General features: G+C 45.9%; 1 protein-coding gene across 10 annotated transcripts in view; it reads left to right on the plus strand.

The window, feature by feature from the left end:
* Nucleotides 1-8,344, plus strand: part of MYO9B (myosin IXB) — a 140,666-nt gene extending 132,322 nt beyond the window's left edge. For 6 of the 10 annotated variants that reach the window (XM_078154068.1, XM_078154066.1, XM_020969248.2 and 3 more), the window contains 9 exons: nt 298-490; nt 751-879; nt 1,053-1,158; nt 2,030-2,161; nt 3,782-3,905; nt 5,137-5,181; nt 5,600-5,736; nt 6,117-6,244; nt 6,385-8,344. In XM_078154068.1, coding sequence (XP_078010194.1) covers nt 298-490; nt 751-879; nt 1,053-1,158; nt 2,030-2,161; nt 3,782-3,905; nt 5,137-5,181; nt 5,600-5,736; nt 6,117-6,244; nt 6,385-6,824 — 1,434 coding nt within the window. In that variant the 3' untranslated portion in view covers nt 6,825-8,344. Of the gene's footprint in view, nt 1-297; nt 491-750; nt 880-1,052; nt 1,159-2,029; nt 2,162-3,781; nt 3,906-5,136; nt 5,182-5,599; nt 5,737-6,116; nt 6,257-6,384 lie in introns of all 10 variants that reach the window. The other 4 variants (XM_020969255.2, XM_078154069.1, XM_078154067.1 and 1 more) reach the window with 2 other exon arrangements.
* Nucleotides 8,345-17,507: the final 9,163 nt, after the last annotated feature.

The following is a 17,507-nucleotide window of genomic DNA, read 5'->3' on the forward strand; positions in this document are numbered from 1 at the left end:
GATGAAAGCTGGAGCTACAGTGTAAAGTGAGAAACTTAAATAAGGTGCCCGGGTCAGTGCAAACCCTAGGGTTGGTTCTTGAAGGCCCTGAGATGATGGTGCAGGGTGAAGGTGTGGTGGTGACAGCAGAGAGTGAGAAGGGAGAGGAGGGGGAGAAGGGAGCCAGTGGTGGGGGGGCTGCGGGGTCTGGAGCAGGGCTGGGAAGGAGGCATCATGGTTTTTAAACAGCAGTATGTGGCGCCCAGTGCATGTACTACACGTGTTCTCTGAGAGCTCATCTTCCTGCTTCGATCACAGAATGAGCCTGGAGCAGAGACGCGGCACTTTGGGGTGTGTGTGAGCAACCTGACCAGCGACAAGATTTCAGTGCCTGTGGTTCTGGAGAAGTTACTGGAGCACGTGGAGATGCATGGCTTATACACCGAAGGGATCTACCGAAAGTCGGGGGCAGCCAATCGAATGCGAGAGCTCAAACAATCCCTACAAGCAGGTACAAGAGCTGATGAATCCTGACCAGCATGTCCAGCAGATCTGGCATCTGCCGAAGGACATTGAATCACTGTTGAGTCATTCTTGGCCAATCCAAAAATAGGCGTATTTTCCCCTAGAACACCTTATTAAATGAGTTGCTTTAGCTACTAAAGATGAGGTGTTAGAGGAAGCTCTTCCTCCCTCTCACTCTGCAGACTGACTCCTTGTTCTTTCCCAAAGTTATATGTTTGGCTTATAGAGTCATTTTTTCCCCTTCAGATCCTAATTCTGTGAAATTGGAGAATTACCCCATTCATGCCATCACTGGTGTTTTGAAGCTGTGGTTGAGAGAGCTGCCAGAACCTCTTATGACATTTGCTCAGTACAATGACTTTCTCCGAGCCGTTGGTAAGTGTCCTCAGGGAGCCACATTCCTGACATGTTTGTGCCCGCCAGCTTCTCTGGGTCCAGGGTTGGAGACCGAGAGACTGCCTGGGGAGGAGGGCAGTTCTCAGTGGATTGTGGGAGGTACAGGACTCGATGGACTCAGGGTGATGCTTTCTCTTCCTCCATCTCTGCAGAGTTACCAGAGAAGCAAGAACAGCTCGCCGCTATCTATGCTGTCCTAGAGCATCTTCCCCAGGCCAATCACAACACCCTGGAGCGGCTCATCTTTCATCTTGTCAAGTAAGTTGCTCTTACTTGATTTTATGTGGGAGCTAGCTTAGCCTGCTATGAATGCCATTCCCTTTCCATGGAAAGTTCAAAACTGGGTCCCCCTTCAAGAATGCCCTAACCAGGTACATATTTGCAGTAGAACATTAGAGAGGAGGAGGACGACACCCAAACTCTGCCACGGCAGAGTCCCACTCTGCTGGGTGGGATAAGCCAGCCTGAGCGCAGAGATCCCTGCAGAGCGGAGGGCAAAAGACAATCCAGAAACCCTGTAGGGGCAAGAACCAGTAGAGAGAGGATGTGGAAGAAGCTGAGGGAAAAAAGATGAAAAGAACTGGCCAGGCTAGTGGAGAGAGGCATGAAGGGCAGCCATTCAAATGATTTCAGCTGAGGTTGGAATGAAGGTGATCCTTCTTTAACTGCAGCATCAGACTTGTATGTTTCCCAGGTAGAACATGGCATTCTAAATCTGTTTCCAAATGTTCCCCTGAAAAGTTTGAGGACCTGCTTAGAGCCACATGTATGAATTCCTCATGAACTTTTTATTTACAATATAAACCCTGTAGTTGACAGGCAGCTTTCTGAACTTAACTAAGCAGTTCCTTGGATTTTTGTAAAGCCTTTGTAAAGGGGAGGGAGCATGTGACAGGGCTCTTGCCTACAGACTTCATTTGCTCACCCGGCTTACCAGCGGGGTGGCCGCTATATCTCTCAAAGACTCCCTGCTCATTACCGTGGGCCTACAGAGGCTTTGGTAAAAGAAGCCCCTACACCAGCCCACCGTGGAAGTCCCCGACTGATGAAAGATTGACGTCTAAGTCTGTACTAAGTGCCTTAAGAAGATGGATTCTGTCAGTAATCGATTCAACATTTTCCTTGGCAGAGTGGCCCTAATCGAGGAAGTGAACAGGATGTCACCCAGTGCTTTGGCGATCGTCTTTGCTCCGTGCCTGCTGCGCTGTCCTGATCATTCCGATCCCCTCACCAGCATGAAGGATGTCTTGAAAACAACCATGTGAGTCTTAGGAGCTTATTGTGACTCGGACATGTGTCACATAAAGAATCTGATTAATATGTATGATTGTTGCTATAACTATTAGCACCTTTCCTGGAGACTCTCCCAGCGGACACTGAGCTCCGTGGTGGGATTCATTCTCTCCTCCCAGCAGGGGTGCTTTTTCCTCCATGGCAGGGGCAGAAGCATTTGACCTCTCACATCATCTGAATATTAAATTACTTTTGTGACAAGCCTGGAACAAAAAATTCAAATATGGATGAAAATGTTTGTGTTACTGTCTCCATTAAAGTGCCATCATCATTACCAAAGGGCAAAACATGAAAGGAGGAGAAATTTTTGTTTTTAAGAAAGAGGCCATGAAGGAGGTCCCTGATATTCCATACTCATGGAACCAGGGGCTTCTCAGAGCTACAGATAGAAGGAAGTGCTTCTTTCCACAATACCTCATAAACGTTTAGAACTCACTGCTCTAGACAGGTGCCAAAGGCAAAGCAGGAGTGGAAGGAGAGTCGGAACTTCATAGATCTCAAGGGGGCTCAGAAGGCCCTCTGGAGGTGCGGCTGGGCTCTGCCGTCTGAATACCATTAGACACAGACAGCTGTCCCAGAGGAGTGGTCGGACGAGCCTGGGACACCTTCTTTGTGTTATTTTTTGGTTTCGAACTCTACAATAATGGTGATATCTTGGCCACATTCTTCTGTTTACCTAGACAGATTACCTCTTCTGTGTTCTCTTCATGATAAGACCACAGAGCTCTCACCTTTAAGTGAAACATTCTCTCGTAAACCAGCTGTGTGGGCTGCTGATGTCAGTCGGCAACAATTTCTTAAGTCCCTGGCATTGCCCTTAGAGACAGCACTACCAGCTGAGAAAGAGAGAAGCAGCTCATTTATCCCTGTCCATTGGGAGCATCTCTCTTTAAAGAGAGGATGGCCAATACCTGTGGACCACCGCAGGTTAGCCAGCACTGAGGGCAGAGGCAAAAACCATCCCTCTGTGAATAAAGCTGCACATTGTTTCCTCTTTCCCTTCTACCTAATCTCCCTCACCTCGTACCGACACTTGATGCCGGACCTCCTCTCACATCTGCATCAAACTCCATTGACAGGATCGCCTTACATGCACCTATTCCTTACTACATGCAGATTCCTTGGGGTGGTTTCTACCTTCCCCAGCTTTCCCCAGTGTGATAGAATGGAAATAGCACCAGACTAACCAGAGACTTGGGTCCAAATCCTGTATTTACTAACTGTGTAACATTAGGGATGTCACTCAACAAGTCTGAGCTTCATATGTCTTTGTTGGTAAAAGTGGAAGTAATGCAAGTGCACCCACCCCACGGGCTTGTTAGGAGGATCACATGAGATCATGTATGTAAAGTATTTTGCAAACCTTATTGTGCCGTATTAATGTTCGTCACTGATAATAAACACTGGGTTTCGTGTTTGACAATAGTTTGGAGTGACTGGCATGCACCCCCCCTTGAGTCTGTGAGTAAATGCTTCTGCCCTCCCTGGATCTCTGTTAACTCTCACAGCCCCCCTCTGCCTACCACCCAAGCCTCCTTTTACCCACTCTTTAGGACCTAGATGTGACACGATCTGTCTTTACCCACAGGTGTGTAGAGATGTTAATCAAGGAACAAATGAGAAAGTACAAGATAAAAATGGAAGAAATTAACCAGTTGGAAGCAGCAGAGACCATTGCTTTTCGAAGACTGTCACTTCTCCGACAAAATACAGTAAGCCTCCAGTGATGGATAGTGGACAGTATGGAGTTTCCGGGGTTTGAGTGGACAGGGATTTGGTCTAGAGCATTTGAGGGTCTTCCAGAACCTTGAACAGGAGTAAGGATCCCACTGTGGCAGCAGTGGGCAGCAGAGGCTCCCCTTTCTTCGTCTCTAACCAGCTCTGTCCCATAGCTCTTCTCTCACTTCAGGCCTTAGATTGCTGCTGTTGGTTTGGGAAGACCCAGAAGCTATAAATGAGGCTGTGATTAGGGGAAATGGGTAAGGAGGCCAGGGGAATTATGACTCGTAGTTGGGCTGGTTGAGACACAAGAAAAGATAACCAACTTGATGGTTGGGACCTAGTGAAATGCAGAAGATTTCATTCAATCAGAGCAGAAAATGGTAACCTCCCAGGCCAGACTGACCTTTCCGAGGAAGCCTGTCACTGACCAGGTTTCCACTGGCAAATTGAAGTTCAGGATAGAGGAAAGTCCACCACCACCCTGCAGTTCTCTTATCACCTTGCCAGGGGGTATGTGTCTGTGTCATAGCAGAAGAACGCAGCTTCTATTCATGCCCTATACAGGAAAGGCTGTGTCATTTAACTAGTGTTTGCAGGGCATGTTAAGCATAAACATGGGTATTGATTTACTCCTGTAAATCTGCGCGTACAGATTGGGAGACAGAACACCCTTGGCCTCCTTACCTTTTCCCCTTCAGCCTCCCCCTAGTCCCACTCTTAATTGTAGCTTCTGACTCTTCTCCACCATCAACAGTCTGAGACCTGAGGCTAGAGAAGGAACGTTGTCCCGTAACTACAAACCGGGAGGCCTTCCTGCCATAAAGTCCCTGCTTCCCCAGGGAAATCCTTGCCCCTGGTTTGCTTTGATCTTATTTAGTCTGAGGCATACCCATTATATTCTTAGCTGTCTCTCTTGGTAGTGAAGAGCCAGGCGGATCTGGGCACTTTGCTCAGTTCCTTGTGTTGCTTTGGCTCCAGTTCGCATGTTCAAGGGCATGAACCCACATAACGTTTTTCCCCCTCCATATGTACGTAGCTGTGAAAAATGAAGATTCAGGTGGGAGGAATAGGGTGGTGGGTATGGGCAACTGAATGAAGCAAACCCTTTAACTCTGGCCCAATACACTTCCTGTCCTACCCCCATGGAGCAATTGTTGTCTGAGATTTTTCAAGTGACCATATATGTTTGATGTAGTCAACTTAGTCTTCGTCTCTCTCTAGCTATGGCCTCTAAAACTGGGGTTTTCTCCCTATGAGGGGGTGATGGTACGTACAGAACTTAGTGGTTTCCTTATGCATGACTCTTGGGCACAACGGCATGACCTGGGTTTTCATGGCTTCTTAGGAATTCTTTTAGCATGAACTCAACTACATATTAAATCTACTCAAAGTGCATGCATGCCCTGTTGTAGACATTTGCATTTATTATCTTTTAGAGTTGGTAGACTGCAACAATCACTAGAAATAATCAATTTATGGCTAAGAAGATATGCTATTAATGCATTAGGCAAGTAAATGCAGATACATTTACCATTATTAATCCAGAGAATCTGTCTTCTAAATGTCTCATCCATGTATGAATTAACAACTTGTCAGCTTCTCCTGCTTGTCTGTCTGCTGTTAGAGCCAGTACTAACTCTTGGTTGAAGGGAGACTGCCACTTAGATGTTCTTCTTTGTTCTAGAACAAAAGCCCCAAGTCTAAGCTCAGTGATGGCAGTATAGACGGACTAGGCGTCCTGCAGGAGGAGCAAGCCGAAGGAGATGATGACCGAGAAAAGGAAATTCTGATTGAACGCATCCAGTCAATAAAGGAAGAAAAGCAAGTTCTGGGTCTTTCTTTCCTTTTGTGCTATTTCTTGCCTTTACCTGCCACTTCTGAGCCCCAAATATCTAGGACAAACTGAAGGAAAAACCACTACCCATGTCAGCCGGCAGAGGTGGGGCAGTGTGGTAGAGGAAGCGGAGGAGCACCAGCGGGCTCGCCTACAGGGACGTGGGTTCTGGTCGCTCTTCTGCCACAACCTTGAGCAAACCCCTTCCTTTCTCCTCATCCATAAAGTGGAGGAGGTTGGATCCCCCATTGGTCAGTGGTCAGTACAGTCTCTGATAGTTCCAAAAGGGTATGGTTTTCATGGTTCTTAGATACTTTTTTTTTAAACTTATGGGGTATCATTTACATTAAATCCTTTTTTCACACAGGGAAGATATAACTTACCGGTTACCCGAATTAGATCAGCGAGGCTCAGATGAGGAAAATCTGGATTCAGAGACATCAGTAAGCACCGAGAGCCTTTTGGACGACAGAGCAGGGCGGGTGGACACGGAAGGTCAGTATTAAGGTAGTGTGTGCTTTTCTTACCTTCTATAATGATTTTTCAGATTTTGAGGTTACCTCTGCAATGACATTCAGGGGGCTCACTGCCTTCTCCAAAAGACACAATAATTTGCCGTATTTTCCTTTTAAAAGGAATGGTTACATTCGCATTTCCTTGCCACAACGTGCCTGCTTCTAGAACATCCAGCATTTCAGTTCCTTTGACGTCCTCACACTCTCATCCAGTTTCCTCTCAGCTGAGACAAAGGCCATCTTCAATGACGGTTAGAATTAAAATTCCTCGGAGGACTCCAATCATGCCAACATCAAATATCAAGCTCCCATATGGCATGTCAACCCACTTGCAGAGGCGGACTTCATCCTTAAAGGAAGCTGAGGTCCCAGTGAAACGCAGGGAGCAGCCAGCCCGGCGAACGGACCAGATTCAGTCTGTGTACATCACAGCAGGAGATGACCCAGGCCGAGCTCAGGAGCCTTTGACTGACTACGACCTGACAGCTGCAGCAAAGCGCAGACACTCTGACCCTCCACTTTACCCTTTTGTTCCACATGTGAACAAAGCCGATGGCTGAAGTTGGACCCAAAGTGGACCATCCAAGTTGTAACTTCCCTGCAGCTGACAGTAAACCCTCGGACTGTTCTGGCCTGTTGTTTTGTTGGGGAGCACGCACTTATGTTTGTGTGCTCATAAGCGAGACAGGACCGACGGGGACACTGCCTTGGTCTTCCAGAAAGCGTCCTTGCAGGAGTTAGGCAGGAGGGCTCCAAAATCAATTCTCTGCTCTTGGAGAACTTACTAAATTAAAATCGGTATAGGTATCAAATCACGAAGTTACCTTTTCAGACGAGCCTGCTATTTGCAAGCTGTACCTGGTGCTGCTTCGGCTCCCTTTGCCTTTTGTATTTGCTCACTGTGGGCTATCTAACAGGACCAAAAGGGAGGACAGGCCCCTTGCCAGGGCTTCCTGGCTCCGCCTTTTTGTATGGTTTATGGTAACTATTTACAAAACTTTAAAAATGTAACAGCCTTAATGGAAGACCAAATTATATATCTTATATATATATATATATATATATATATATATATATACACACACACACATTTATATTAATGCTGCGCAGCTTTCTTTTAATACATATTTAAGTTAATGAAGAGTTGGGGCCATTAATTTGACCACAGCACACTTATAAAACTTCTTTTCAGGTTGGTGAAGAGTATAGCATTCCAAGAACTCAAAAGCAAAAGTGTTTTCACTTGAAAATATGGAAAGAACTTTTACAGTTGTGTCTTCCCTGATCACACAAAAGTACTTTTTAGACTATTGTGAGAAAGCATTTGACCATCCAAGGTAGACTACGGATAAATCCTCCAGGGAAGCAGGTACACTCTCCTCTCCCTACATCTGACAGGCCCTGAAGACGTTGGGATCGAGGGTATGGTGTGGCCATGCTTGTGGTGGTCCCTTCACTGCCACACAGGCTGTGCCACGGGAGCGAGGAAGTGAAGTTCTGTGTGCCAGGGGCCCTTACCACAAAGAGAAGGGATTTTTTACTTAAATGACTTGTTGTTCACGTGTCGCCTTTGCTGCCTTGTTTTGTCTCCTTTGTATTTTTTTTTTTGTGATTGACTTTAAGAAAGAAAAGATGAGTCATACCTGTAATGAGGACAAACTATGGGGTGGAAATAAAAAACCAGAGATTTTGCTTTCAGCAGACAAAATGGAAAAAAGAGGAGAGGTGATGATCCTCAGATCATCCTGAGGAAAGCAGCAGAGGACGTCCTCCCTCCGTCACTTTTCTCCTCTTTCCCACATGCTGTCCAGCTCAGAAATGAACCCAGAATGGCTAAGGGCCAGGGCAGGGCCTCAGCTCTTTTTCCTCATGTCCTTAATAATAAAGCTGAAATATTCCTGTACTTTCATCAGAGTGGAGGTGTCTGGCACCTGGCCTGTGCTCTAGTATTTTCCCAAGCTGTCTGTTCTCCCCCTGGTACCTCTGCAGCCAAATGCCGGGGCCTGGTGATGCTGCCCTTCTGTCAAATAGAAAAGTGCCTGCACAGTTGACTTGTAATAAATGATGACTTCTTTGTTTTTGCCTGTCTCCACATGTCATTCATTTATTTCTATCGTACTGAAATAAAGCTCCTTCTGAGTGGTCCTTCAAAAAGTTGGAAGGGAGAGGAGCTGATGGGTTCATCAGGGGAGAAATTAGGGGGTGGGGGGAGCATCTTCACTCTCTGCATACTGATGGAAAGTCCACCAAATGGGAAAGGGGCTACCCTTGTTCTCCTAGACCCTAGTGGCCAGAGCAAGGAGTAGTGTGGGGAGGGGATAGGCAGCCTGTGACCTGATGGAGGCAAAATCTTCCCAACAATCAGGGCTATTCAGAAGTAGGATTGGATTGCCTTGGGAAGATGTCATTGGGTCTCTACAGCCAAAGCTCGAGAGCCACTTGCTGGAGATGGGATTGGGGAGATGTCCGTGAAAGACTGTGAAGTTGGATGGATGACCTGTTAATGTAGCTACCAACAAGGGGAGACAGCTTTGGAAAAAAGTGGAAAAAGCTTTGGACTCAGAGTCAGGAGAAACATAGGTTCATGTCCCCAGCAGAGTTCTCCATCCCCTGGCACTTATGAGTTTTGACCGTGAGCAACTAACTTTACCTCTGTCTTCTCACCCATAAAGTGGAAATAATAGGGGCAGCTAGGTGGCGCAGTGGATAGAGCACCAGCCCTGAAGTCAGGAGGACCTGAGTTCAAACCGGCCTCAGACCAAACACTTGACACTTACTAGCTGTGTGACCCTGGGCAAGTCACTTAACCCCAACTGCCTTTAAAAAAAATACATTTAAAAGCAAAAAGTGAATAATTACACGTGTTTATACACACACACACACACACACACACACACACACCACACACACACACGTTAAATACAGGGTAGCTTAGGAGAAAGGGCAATGGGAGTTGGAGTACCAGGATAGAAAGGCCTCATGTGGAAGATGGTGCCCAAGCTGCATCTTGAAGAGAGATGGAGATAAGGAGAGAGTGGTTTCTAAGAATATGGAATGGCCGGTGCAGAGTCATAAGGATGCAAGATGGAGTACTGCATTTGAGGAATGCAGAAAAGGCCAGCTTGACTGAATTGCACAGTTCAGGAGGGCTGGGTTTTAAGTCATTTAACCTCTATATCCCAGCCAACTTTCCAGCTGCCTGTGTTGGCAAAGGGAGTTTCCTCATTAGCAAAGAAATCAAAGTGACAGCTGGCAATCACTACTGCCTACTCCCCCCACGCCAAAAAACAAAAAAAGAAATCCCCCTGTTAAAAGGACCTTTTTTTTTTTTGCTTTGTCTTAGTATCCCATGGCACAGTACTTTGTACACTTGGTAGGTACTTAAGTACTGGGTTGAGTTGGATTTTCTTGTCACACAGTAAGTGCCAGGGCCTGTACTGGAGCCCATGTTTTCTGGCTCCTAAGTCCACTTTTCTTTCTGTTCTGTCCAACTGGTTAAGGCATTGGTAAGAACATGAGTTCTGAGCCTTTGAATGCTACAAACCTGGGCTGTCAAAGCATCTTTAAAATGCCGTGTAGAAAGCTATTCTACGAGGTTAGTTATCTGGGTCGATGGAAATAACATTAGAGGATCAGGGAGGAGACCAAGATTCTTCTTGTCATTTAATAGTGATTTGTGTGTCAGGCACTGTGCTGGGCTTTGGGGATTTCAGGACAAAAGTGAGGGGGTGACAGGCTCTCTCAGGGAGCTTACCAGCTAGCTTGGGGGGGTGCAGCAGAATGTACAGTGTAGGGAAGGGGAAAGGCTTCATCTGGAAGGTGGCACATGAACTTAAAGAAAACTAGGGTAAAGGTGAGGAGGAAATGATAAATTTTTTTGAGAATAAGGTGGAGCCTTTCACAGGCCAAAGAAGAAATAGGGGAATCACAAAAGATAAAACAGATAAATTCCAGTTCCATGAAATTTAAAATCTATAGCACAAAAGCAATCAGTACAACTAAGATAAAAGAGAGATTGGTTGGGAGAGAAAAAAATCTTTACCACAAGTATTTCTGATCAAAGTCCACTAGAGGCAGCATGATGTGAATAGAAAGCTGGCCTAAGAGTCAGGAGGCCCTGGATTCAGTTCCTGATGCTGACACCTACCTACTGGCTGTGTAACGATGGGCCAGTCTTCACCTCTCAGGGTGCCCAGGAACCTCCAAGAATATAAATTGCAGGGCAAGTGTTCTGCATTAGTGGAAGAAGTTTCTCATCTGGAGCTCCCTGCAGCTATGAAATCGCAGGCCTGTCAAAAAGAAAACCCAAAGCACAGAGGTACTAGCAACTAGATCAGACCAAAAGCTATTTCCCCCTAGAAGGGCAACCCAGTGCTGTACACAGAACCTTGCATATAGTAAATGTGTAATAAGCATTTGTTAAGTTAATTTCGGCAGCCTAGCTGAGGCATTGTGGCATAGGACCACAGAAGAATCTGGGAATGAATCCCACCTGCAGTGCTTACTGACTGTGCAACCACAGGCAAGTCACTTAACCTGTCTGGATTTCTTCGTCCATAAACAGTGGTTGTGAGGATCAAATAATATCATTTCTATAAAGTGCTATATAAATGTCATCTATTATTAGCAAAGTAAGGAGGTCTGGCCACCAGGTGATGAATTTTTTGTCCACACCCACTGAGTGTTGACTTGAATTGGAGAGAATACTCGCACAGATATCCTTTGGAATATGAACCTCCTGCTGTTCTAAGAGCCCAGAGAGGACAGAAAGAAGCCAAACCACTCAGTCGCTGACCCTCTCTTTCCTCCTGGTTTTGCCAGCCAGCTGCGAGGTGCTAGCCTACGGAACTCACAACCAGGGACTAGGGAGCCCAGCCATGGTAGAGAATAAGGGAGAGCATCAGAGTGAGTACTGACAGTAAGTACTTGACAGACATTTGGCCAAGCAGGGAGGAAAGTGGAGGGGAGTCGATGTCTCCTGCTAAAGGTGGGGATCTGAGCTGGGCGTTGGCAGATGGGGAGGAGTTATTCAGGCACAGGTAGGCACTCTAGGCATGGGACAGGATGAGGCCTCGACTTCTCCAGCTTCTGTCAACCCACATCTGGGTGCAGGAGACCAACGCACAAGTGGTCTGTTAAGTTTATTGATACATTTAGTTTTGACACAGTGAACACTTCCCAACAGACCCCCGTAGGAAAAACATTCCCAAAACACAGCTTAGCAATTGTTACCAAAAGGAGGACTGCGTTCTTTCACTCTGACCACGTGGCACCGGCATTGACTGGTGAACTTGACCCAAGTTTTGTTGATTTGTTATATTATTTGGTCAATAAGCATTTATGGAGTGCCTAAGGTAGTAGTGCCAGGCACTGTGCTAAGTACTGGAGACAGAGAGAGCAGTAGCTGCTCACGGTCTAATGGGGAAGACCACAACATGTACACACAAGCTGTATACAGGATAAACAGGAAATCATTTACAGAGGAAAGGCACTAGCATTAAGAGGGTGTGGGGGACGTATATCACCACATAAATTTTGTTCTTTGGATTCTGCTCTCCTTCCTGCGTCAGATATGTCGGTCTCCCCAATATTGTCTGTGAGTTCATATTCATCATTCCTCATGAGGAAGTGATATCCCATTTATATACCACAGTCTTATTCAACCCACTTAAGCGTTAGACAGGTTTTTCTTACCACAAATGCTGCTACGAACATATTTGTACGTTTGAGTCTTTTGTTGCTACCAGTAATGTCCTTCACAACACAGTCCCTTTGGTGGGATCTCTGGAGAAAAAGGTTGTGAACAACGCGGTAACTTTGCTCTAAATTGTTTTCCAGAGAAGTTGAGCCAGCTCACAGCTCTGTCGGCACCAGCTGCCTGTCCACGCCCCCTCCGACACTATTTTCCCCATCTTTTAGCATCTTTGCTACCTCTATAGCACTGGTTTTTGTCCCTGGGGAAAGTGAATAATAGTAAGGGCTAACTTTTGTATGCCACTTACTATGTGCAAGGCAATGTGCCAAGAGCTTTTACAAATGATCTCAATCAATCCTCAGAACAACCCTGGGAGGCAGGTACAATTACTATCCCCGTTTGATGGTTGAGGAAACTGAGGTAGACAGAATGACCTCACTAAGGTCACACAGCCAGTAAGTAAGGCTAGATTTGAACTCTGGTCTTCCCGATTGCAGGCCCAATGCTCTATCCACTAGCTACCTCTAGGAAGAGATTGGTGGATCTTCTGGATCGAGAGTCAGAAGGACTGAGCTTGGCTCCTTCTGTGGGCTTTAGTTTCTTTCTCTGTAAAATGAGGGAGTTAGACTGGATGATCTTTAACGTCTTTCCAATTCTAACATCCTATAATAGATTTTGGAAAATGTTCAGTAAAAGAGGGAAGTTTCTCACCTGAACAAGATGGCATCCAGAATGTTTATTCAACTGAATTTAATTCAACAACCATTACTCAAGCACCTACTTCATGCAGCCCTAGACACTGGAAATAAAATGATGAATAAAGACCCAGCCTTTCTCTCAACGAATTTACAGTCTGTCAGTAAATATTTATTAAGCACCTACTATGTGTCAGACATTTTTAAGCAATAGGGTTACAAAAAGAGGCAAAAAAAAAAGTCCCTGTCCTCAAGGAATTCACAATCTAATCTTATATTCTATATTTCAGTCTTATTTCATATTACTGCCCATTCTGGCATATGCTGTTCCAGCCAAATGGGCCTGCCTGCTAGCTGGTTCACCTTGTGACATTTTATTTCCCATTTCTCTTCTCCACAGGCTTTCCCTGTTCTACACACACACACACACACACACACACACACACACACACACACACACACACACACCCTTAGAATCCCTTCCTCCAAGGCTCAAGTTCACATTCCATGTCCAACTTCTCTGGTCCTTCTCCATTTTCTTCCTCTAAACAGAGAAGGTTGAGTAGATTACCATGGAGGTCCCTTGCGGCTCTTTGATTCTGTGATCCTGATCCCTACACTCCTTTTCTTATCCCATCCCATCATTAGTACTGTCTGCTTCTTGTCATTACTTTATATATACTTTTTCTAGCAAAAGCCTCAGTGTGAAGGGTTCACTTTGGAGCCAGGAAGACTTAAGTTCAAAAGGCAGCTAGGTGACATAGTGGACTGAGTGCTAGGCCTGTACTTAGGAAGATCTGAGTTCAAATGAAGCCTCAAACACTACCTCTGTGACCCGGGGCAAGTTACTTAAACTCTGCCTCAGTTTCTTTGACGTAAAATAAGGATAATGATAGCATCTATATCTCAAGGGTTGTGTGAGAAAGATTTAATGAGATAATATTTGTGAAGCACTTAACACTATGCTTGGCACATAGTAGGTGCTTAACAAATGCTTATTTCCTTCCTTCCTACTGAACAAGTCACTTAACCTCTTAAGCTATGGACCAGATGCTGATCTCCATCCGTGGATAGGATTGGGTCACTGACTGGACATGGGAGACAGCCAAAGAAAATGCCCAGAGCTGACAGATAGAGTGCTCTGTTCATGGAACAGCCAAGAGGCCAGTGTCACTGAAACAAATGTGAACAAAAACAGCAAAACTCTTTGTATTACCTGTTCATGTTATATTCTCTCCACTCACCCCCCAATGATTATAATTAGATATAATTATATGCAATTATATAATATAATATAATAATTATAGCTAATATTTATATAGTGCTTTAAAAAGTTTACAAAGTGCTTTACAAATATCTAATTTCATCCCCACAATAATCTGCAAGGTAGGTGCTATTATTATTCTCATTTTGCAGATGGAAAACTAAGGTTTAGACAAAGGTGCTATAAAGATGACCCCACACTCAGTTCCGAAGACCGGGTGTCTCAAAGACTTTTTATTAAAGAGATTGAAGTGCGTCCCTTCGATTCTCATGGGCACACCTCCTTGGAAGGGGAGAAATGCACGCATAAGAAGCCAGAGCAAGCTTTATAGTTAGTAATTGCCTAACTCCTCCCTTCTGGATCAAGATTGGTCCTAATCCTTCCGGGTTACAATCTTCTACAACCCTTAACATACATTATGTGACTAGAATTGTGTTGTCACTCCCCCACCCCACCCCCACGGAGAAGTTAGCCTGTCTGTGCTGATTTCTTATAACTCTTTCATTTCTCACAATGGTTAAATGACTTGCCCAGGGTCCCACAGCTAATAAGTGTTTAAAGGAGTATTTGAACTCTTATCTTTCTGACTCCAGGTCCAGCACTCTATCCATTGTGCCCCCTAACGTGATGCCTAGAACATAAGCTCCTTGAGGTCAGGGACTGTTTCCTGTCTCTTGTACCCAGTACCAGCGCCTTGCACACTGCAGATGTTCAGTCTATTTACTGGATTGAAAAGGCAAGACAACAAGTAGTCAGTCAGCACTTACTAAGCACCAGGGATACAAAGAAAGCCAAACTGTCCCCACCCTCAAGGAGTTTACATTCTAATAGAGAGAGGTATGAACAAGAGATGTACAGAGGAGATGGAAGAGGATCTCAGAGGAGAAGGCACCAGCAGCCAGTGGGACTGGGAAAGGCCTCTTATAGAAGGTGGGACTTGAGCCAATTCTTAAAAGAAGCCAGGGACACAAAGGTGGAGGCGGGTGGGGGGAGTGTTCCAGGCTCGAAGGACGGCCAGGGCAAAGGCCCAGAGAAAGGAAATGGAATACTGTGTTGGAAGAATTGCAAGGAGGCCAGGGTAGCTGGACCTAGAGGTGTGTGAATGAGAAGAAAGAGAAAGAAGATTGCAAAGTTAGGAAGGAGCCACATTACCAATCAATTAACATTTATGAAGCATCTACTATGTGCCAGGCACTGGAGATACAAAAAGAGATATAAGACAGCCCCTGCCTGCTAGGAGCTTACCAGTCGGGGAGACAACACGCCAACAAATATATACAAACAAGCTATATACAGGATAAATAGGAAATCATTAACATAGGGAAGGCACTAGAGTTAAGAGGAATTGGGAAAGGCTTCCTGTAAAAGATGGGATTTTAGTTGGGACTTCAAGGAAGCCAGGAAGGTCAGTAGTAGTCTGACCAGGAGAGAGAGCATTGCAGGCATGAGAAACAGCCCGAGAAAATGCCCAGAGCTGGCAAATGCAGTGTCTTGTCCATGGAATAGCCAAGAGGCCAGTGTTACTGGATCAAAGAGTAGGCGTTGGGGAAGTAGGTGTAAGATAACTAGAAAGGCAGGATGGGGTAGGTTTTGAAGGGCTTTGAATGTCAGGCTGAGCATTTTGTATTTGCTCTTGGAGGCAACAGGGCAGCACTGGAGTTGAGTAGAAGAATGATGGTTAGGCCTGTGCTTTAGGAAAATCACTTTGGTGGCTGAGTGGAGGATGGACTGGAATGGGGAGAGACTTGAGGTGGGCAGACCCACCAGCAGCTATTGAAATAGTCCAGGCATGAGATGATGAGAACCCACACCAGGCTGGTGGCAGTGATGGGGCACTACTGATGGGCCCCTGAAAGTCCCACATGGCTCAGGTCCCTGGTGTTCACCTGCGGTGCCTGGCCCTTTCAGGTCCTTCTCTGTTACCTCCCAGTCACCCAAGCTATTTGCCACTCTTTGACCGGTGTACGTAAGTGTCCATCTTGGCCCCATTAAACCGAACAGATTCCTTAAGAGTCTGGCTGGTTGTATTTTTGTTGCAGTCTGAGAGGTTGAGACCCCTCAAAGACCAGAGTATAGGACGGGGTCATCTGGAATGAATTCACAGACTCAAGCGTTCTTTAATTCAAGGTGGCAAAAAGTTTATTGTTACGCTTTTCAGCGGGCAAGGATTCTTAAGGAACCTGCAAGAGACTGAGGATGGAGCTAGGGCTTCTATGGAAAAGGGCATGGGAAAGGAATGCTAGGGATACTGATTAGGTAATATAAAGGTCTAGGTGTCTTTGGGAGCTATGAATGGGAAAGTGTAGGGAGTATACCAGACATGGAGGGAGATGTCAGAGGCATGGATCTTGGGAATCTGGCAGGAGGAAGAGTCCCTGGACCAGCCAGGGACAAAACTCCTTGGGCTAGACAAGACACCCTTCTCTCTGTCCTGATTAGAGAATGCTCTGCAACAAGGGAAAGTTTTCTCACAAGACAGAAGCTTACTAAGGAATTGGAAGGCTTCCAGAGACATGATCTTAGGGCTGGGGCCTGAGCAGCCCAGCACTCTCTCACCCAGCTTTGTGTAGCTGCACCAGGGAGAGAGATAAGGGTCTTGCTGGGGCCCACTCATGAGTTAATTGCTAGGCACAGTGTACTTGGACTGGGGAAAAATCGTCACAGACAGCGTTTCTGAGACTAGGGAGAAATTGAGGTCCAAGTCCAAGCACAAGCACCCAAGCACCCCATCATTTTCATTACAAAGGCTCAGATTCTTAAAATCTAGCCAATAGGGTGGATTCTTAAAATCTCACCCACCTCAATGACTGTTTTTAATAAACTTTGTCTCTGGCTGAAAGAAGGCTTGGGTCGAATTCGTTCAAAGCAGGACCTGCATCTTCTGCCCTTCAATTTCGGGGTTCCCAAAACTCCTGGACCTCAACAGCAGTATCAGAGGAGAGAAGGGGGGGAACAGTCAAGAGATGCCACAGAAGTGAAATCAACAGACCTTGGTATGGGAGGGTAAGAGATGGTGAGGAAGAGTCCAGGTTAACTCCCAGGTTGCAAGCCTGAAGGACTGGGAAGATGATGGTGCCCTCTAAATGGTGTTAAATGCCAAACAAGGGAATGTATATTTGATCCTGGATTTAGCAGTGAGCCCCGAGAGCTCGCTGGGTGGCCTGGTCAGACATACCCTTTAGAAAAGTTACCGGGGCAGCTAAGTGGCACAGCGGATGGAGCACCGGCCCTGGAGTCAGGAGGAACTGAGTTCAAATCCGGCCTCAGACACATAAAATACTCAGTAGCTGTGTGATTCTGGGCAAGTCACTTAACCCCAATTGCCTCCCCCCAAAAAAAGAGTTCCCTTGGAGGCTGGGGGAAGGATGGGTTAGTGGGAGCAGAGATGAAGCAAGATCAAGCCCAAGACTGTTTTATTAGTCCAGGGAAGCCATGTCTGTGTGAATGGAGAGAAGGGAACACACAGAAGAGGGTGGATATTGGAGGTGAGTAGGTATGAAAAGTCACGAACGATACCAACCTGGAAGTACTAGTGCCTTCTAGGGACGTTCACAAGAGGTCGGCGTTTGGGGGTTAAGAAACGTGTTCA

Source organism: Phascolarctos cinereus, unplaced genomic scaffold (genome assembly GCF_003287225.1).
Source record: "Phascolarctos cinereus isolate Bilbo 61053 unplaced genomic scaffold, phaCin_HiC Scaffold_4;HRSCAF=312, whole genome shotgun sequence".
Lineage (NCBI taxonomy): Eukaryota > Metazoa > Chordata > Mammalia > Diprotodontia > Phascolarctidae > Phascolarctos > Phascolarctos cinereus.